Raw genomic sequence first — 5,703 nt, forward strand, 5'->3', positions numbered from 1 at the left:
CCAATCTCTCTGCAGTGATTAGCCTGTTCTTTAAGACTATGGGTCATATGCCCCAGGATTTTCTATTTCAACAAGGAATCCATCAGGGCCAAATTACTGCTTTTCAAAGGTGGGCCAGAATGAAATAGACATTTTTATCTTCACTTCAACAGAGCAGCAGTAAAATGTAATCCTCTGAGTATCTTTTTTGGTAGATGTTACTTTTGTCTCTTTTTCTCCTTTCATGAAATCATTAGCCTGTGCATTTGTGTCCATGTTTTGACTTTCTAGATTTTTTTAAAATGTTACCCTTGTGTTTCCTCTAACACCTAAATATGCATACACAAACCATCTTCATTCCTTATCAAATGTTTTTCAGCACGACCAGTGTGCAACTGACATTCACATAACTTATAGAACTTAAGTCTTCTGAGAAAAATATTTGTAGCTGAACCCCTATAATCATGACAAGAGATTGGTTAAAATGCCAAGATAAGAAACAATTTATTATAGAGAGAAGAAAAATTTCTCATCCAAAATATAGAAATCTGTACAACTTTGCCACAATCAATATACATGAACTGTACAAATTTACACCAGTTCATAATTTACCAAATAAAAGATGACTAACAAAGTTCACAAAATAGATGGTGGTTTGTGGAAAAGACTCTTACCCAATTAAAAACAAGGAAAGTTACAAACCAGGCCTCCACTTTCTAAAAATAAGAAGTTTACTCAGTCTTAGAAAACTACAAGCTAGCAAATGTACAGAGAGCTGGCTGGTGCTAACACCACAGTTGAGACAGTGTCTTTTTAGGGGTCTTTTTAAAAGCCTGTTGCCATGGCAGATTGTGGTCACTTGCTACTTTCAAGGCCAAAAACACAATACAAGGTCTGACCGTTTCCCCAGGTCATGCTTACTAGTTTGTCTTATGTACATTTATACATATTTAAGTGCTAGGTAAAAGTCTTGTCATAAAATTTCCAGTACTACCATGCTTAAAACACTGAGTTTTCCTACTGAGCTGCCAAAAAGATTAACAATTTTCAAGTGTAATAGTGCAAATTTCCTCTGCAAGATCTACTGCAGAGAAAAGTTTTTTGAAATACAGATTTGTGTTAAAGGGACTGATGTAAAAATCAGGTATAAGATCTGGGAGAAACTGAAACCACCCTAGGACTTCACTCCCTAGCAAATAAAGTGATCATTTTCTTGGACTCACAGGCTATTAAATCATTGAAAAGGTACTGTCCAAACTATGGCACTGTCACTTAAAAAGTTTTTTTTACCACTCTATCTTGTGCGAGATCTTCACAGCTGTGACATGGTTTAAATTCCATAATCCATCCCCAAGAGGAGCCCACCCAAAGCAAAAATCAAATTTATCCATCCATTATTAAGATGATCCATCCATAGACTATATCTTAACCTGATACAGTCATCATATTGTAGTTTTTGGAAGGGCTTGTTCTGCCCAAGAGAAGTTCCTCCTTACAACTGATTCTGCTGTCTACCATTTGCACGTTGGTGCTGTTTGGAGTGCTACCTCCTGCTGGTGAGGCTTCATACAGCACACAGATGGAGCCATCCTCTCCGATTCGGTAGGACACTTCGTAGGGGTCAACCCAGAGTGTGAGTTCGCTCGGGAGAAGCCTGAACAGCTCCTGACTGCTCAGTCCAATCCGCTGCGCTGCCTGTCCAATCAGAGGATCCATTTTATGGTTGATGCGAATACAACGGTAACCTGATCCTCTGCACGGCTTCTCTGGGAACCAGTGATGTTTATAATGTTCTACAGAAAAAAAGGAAGAACAGAGAAACAATGCTTAGATCGTTAGTTAGCTCCTGCTGTAGTTTCCTTCTTTTGCTGGTTCGTTTCAGGAGTGAGAACGAAATCTCCCAACTTTTAAAAACGTCCAGAATTGCATTAGCTGCTGTGCGTGTGTACGGGAGATGGAGAAAGAGCAGGCAGGGTTTTACAAATAGCGCAATACGGGACAAAACAGTCTTCAGGAACCAACCGGCTGAGCCAATACAACAGGAATCACACCGGCAACCTCAGCCAGCCCAAAGGCACTGGCGGCCAGGCGGGAACCTGTTTACTTTCTCCACCCCACGCCCGGCGCACACAATGGAGTTTATGGCTTTGGAAAAGAGAAACACCATCCGACTGTTAACCCCGAAGAAAAAAACAACAAGCAATTCTAAACCACACTCTGGGCAGGGCTGTAATTGTACCGATGACAAATCCGATGATTAATGGGCAAGGATAGGCGGTGCGGAAACACGGCACGTCTGTCCCGAGCTGGCTCGGGGAAAGCGGCGCGGCTTCCCACCCACCCCGGGACAAGGCCGCGGCCGACCCGCGACGGTTGCAGCGAGTTGGGGGAGGGGGCATCGAACCAACCCCAGGCCCGCGGCTCTTTTGTCCCCAAATCAGCGGACAGTCCTCGGACCACACCGCAGCTTCTGTTTGGGTTGCTTTTAGTTTCTTTGTTGGGCGTGTTTCCTTCTGCCTCCCTTGCCACCCCCCTCCGTGTGCCAGCCACGGGGAGCGGGCGCCCTCGGCCCAGCCCCCAAACACTCGTCGGGACGCGCCGTTAGCGGCCGGTCTGGCCCCGCGTCCCACCGCGGGGCCCGAGCGCGGTTGACCTGGGGCGCTGCTGAAGCTCCTGCGGCCCCGACACTGGCCTCCCAGCGCCGCAGCTCCCCGCAGTCTGCTCACCTGCCATCAGCTCCTGCAGGCTCTGGCTGAAGGTCTGCAGCTGTCGCTCGCTTGTGAGCCCCTTGGTACGGAGGAACTTGGAGATGAAAGAAACGGCGGCGGCGATCTCGCCTATCATGGTGGCGGCCCGGGTGTAGAAGGGATGCATGGGGGCGGCCGTGGAGGAGGGCGGCCCGGGGCGGCCGGGGCTCGGCGGCGCGGCCCCGACGGCGGAGCGGCCACCCCGGGCTCCCTCACAGGGCAGAGAACTGAGCGGAAAAGAGGGTGTGAGGGGCAGACGGCACTTTTCTCCTTTCTTTTTAGTAAAAAAGTTATTGTCAAGACAGGCGGCGGCAGGAGAGAGGAAGAGGCGAGCGACGGCGGCCTGGTCACATCGCTAGGACCCCCTCAGCCGCCTCCGTCCCCAGCTCCGCAGCCTCCGAAGCCCCCAGCACTAGCATTTCCAGCTCCGAGGGGCGAAGAGACGAACTCTGCGTGCAGCACTTTTTATAGCGCCTCGGAAAGGAAGTGGCGTAGCTGGAGCGTGACGGCAGTCGCCAGCCAATCCGGAGATCGCACCATTGTGACGCTTACAGATTCGGAGCCGGAGGGGGCGGGAAAAGGGGCTAGGGGCGGGTCCAGAGACCGGGAGGAGAGGGAGGAGCTGATGTAATCCGTTTGTAAACAAATAAACCCCGAGTGTCGGCAGGATACCAAGAGCTGGAGGTCGGGGGGCGGCGGGGGAGGAAACGGAGGGTGCGCGTGTGAAAGCTCCTCCTCCAGCCGTAGCTCCTCCTTCCTGTTTTAGCAAGTCCGGGCCCTGCGCCAGGACATGCTTTTGCAACAGTGCGCTGCTCCGTCCCGCTCCCGTGGGAGGGTTGTTGCTGTGCAGATTAAAGCTCAGGCTGTGTCTACACGCGCTGGCTGCTTGGATCGTGCTGCACGTACGCGGCGCCGGCCACCGCGCGTACTCTGTGTTTACATTCTTGTCCCCGCTCCGGGTCTACTTGGCTGGCTACACAAGCAGGAGGAGCTTGCAGCGAGGTGTGGGTGCCAGTGCCATAGGTGCCGGCTGGCGCGCAGCGGGGTGGGAAGGAAAGTGGAGGGAACGGGCCCTCGCGGCGCTTTCTGCCCGAGGGACCGGCTGCAGCTTAGGGTTTCCTAGCGGACGTGCTGCCAACGCCACGGAGGGGTTTCTGCCCAGCCCCGGGGTTGGAGTAGAGTGATATCTTTGTAAAAGTTTTCTTGCAAAGTAAATGAATAAAAGGTTAGTAGGACGGTTTGTGGTTGCTGTTCAAAATAACTTAGAGTCAAAAGAGAGAAGAATGGAAACCTTACCTGAATCCAGCTTAATGCTGGTAGGAAAGCCAGTTACTGAAGATAATCACATGGATCCTGTAAGAGCTTATTCAGTGTTGGGGGGGGGGGGGGAAGCAAACTGTGTAATGTATTTTAAAACGTGTAGACAAAAACCAAAGATTTGCCTTTTTTCTAGTACAAATACTATCCAAGCCATAGAGTTTTCTTGCTCCCTGCACTAAAATAAAATTAGAAGCTTGTGGAAGTATTAGGTGTAGACAATAAAATTTTCTTGCAACCCTGCTTGGAGAACTTTAAAAAAAAAAAAAAGTCTCTGGAATGAAGGCGTGGGCCTGCTAAAACGATTTGGCCTAATAGAGGGTTAAACAGAACTCCATTAAGGAGGAAAAAAAAAAAAAAATGGAGAGGCTGGCAGATGGAGAAAGCAAACAAGAGGCAGAACTCCACCAGATGGAAATAAATATCCTGAGCTTAGTTGGTCATCAATATTGCAAAACACACCACTTTTTTGAGTTTTGTTTTGTTTTTTTGAAATGCCGAGCTGAAGGGTATAGAAATGAAAAAGCTTGACGTTATAAAGCGGAAGAAGAAAAAGTTTTGTAGTTTAAATAAATGGAATGTGTAAAATAAACTGGGTTTGAAAGAATAACCTTCAGGTTATTTTTCATCAATACACTAATTAGGTAGTTATACATGACATAACTTAAATATTTTTAAATAGTATTAATGAAAGCATTTGGCTTTTGTGAAAGTAAATTTTTTATGGACAGATGTATCAAAAATAATGGTAAATAACATACATTTTTTGCTTCTAGGACTTTTCAGAACCTTTCTTAAAATAAAGGTCACGATTTAGTTCCTTCACTGGGCAGGAGGGAAGGGATGTGAAGCCTCTTACTACTCTAAAAGGAGATGGAAACAGGAGAAATGATTCCATGAAATCACCTTTGTCCTAAAACAAGTTCTTTTGGTATCCCTTTCCCCCACCCACCATTAATCATCTGCTCTGTTCATTTCCCCTAAATTATCCTCCATTTGAGCATTAGATTAGAAGTCAGGTGATTTTCGCTTCTAAACATGGTCACTGACATGGACCCCCGAATAATTCTGAGCTTGAGTTGACCCATCTACAAAACAAAAAATGAAGTTCACAAAATGCATGATTTGAACTCAGGCTTGTGTCCTAAGCCCATGTTCTCTCCACTACCATCTCCTGCCTTCCCAAGCAGCAGCTCCACTCCTTTTGAAAACTTGTATGAAATCAGTTGAATAGGGGTAAGGTAAAGTGTAATGTATCTGTGGAGGGCTTTGCTTTCCCAAAAGGAGCCCTGGTGGCCCAGTGGTTAAAGCACTGGCTGCAAGCTAAAAGGTCAGCAGCTCCAGCCCACCAGCCAGCTCTGCAGGAGAAAGATGTGACAGTCTGCTTCCTTAAAGACTTGGAAACCTTATGGGGCAGTCTACTTTGTCCTGCAGGGTCACTTTGAGTCAGGATTGACTTCATGGCAATTTTTCCCCCCACTGAGTTTTTTCTTGTGTGTGTGTTCCCCACCTTAAATCATCTCTGTAAGATACAGATGGATTTAAGAAAGTATTCTATAACCTGGAGGGCCTGGATGTGTTGGGGAAGGGAAGCACTCAGGAAAGTATTCATCCTAAATGCAAACTTTGGGTAGTGCACGATGTTCATTGCTAATAGTTT

General features: G+C 47.2%; 1 protein-coding gene across 1 annotated transcript; it reads right to left on the reverse strand.

The window, feature by feature from the left end:
- Positions 1-458: 458 nt before the first annotated feature.
- BTG1 (BTG anti-proliferation factor 1) lies at positions 459-3,169 on the reverse strand. The gene is made up of 2 exons (XM_004384200.3): positions 2,706-3,169; positions 459-1,772 (listed from the first exon to the last, which is right to left on the reverse strand). Exons 1-2 carry the CDS (start codon positions 2,851-2,853, stop codon positions 1,405-1,407), a joined length of 516 nt encoding a protein of 171 aa, XP_004384257.1. The 5' UTR covers positions 2,854-3,169; the 3' UTR covers positions 459-1,404.
- Between the last annotated feature and the right edge of the window lie 2,534 nt (positions 3,170-5,703).

Source organism: Trichechus manatus, unplaced genomic scaffold, assembly GCF_000243295.1.
Source record: "Trichechus manatus latirostris isolate Lorelei unplaced genomic scaffold, TriManLat1.0 scaffold00119, whole genome shotgun sequence".
In the NCBI taxonomy this organism is placed as follows: domain Eukaryota; kingdom Metazoa; phylum Chordata; class Mammalia; order Sirenia; family Trichechidae; genus Trichechus; species Trichechus manatus.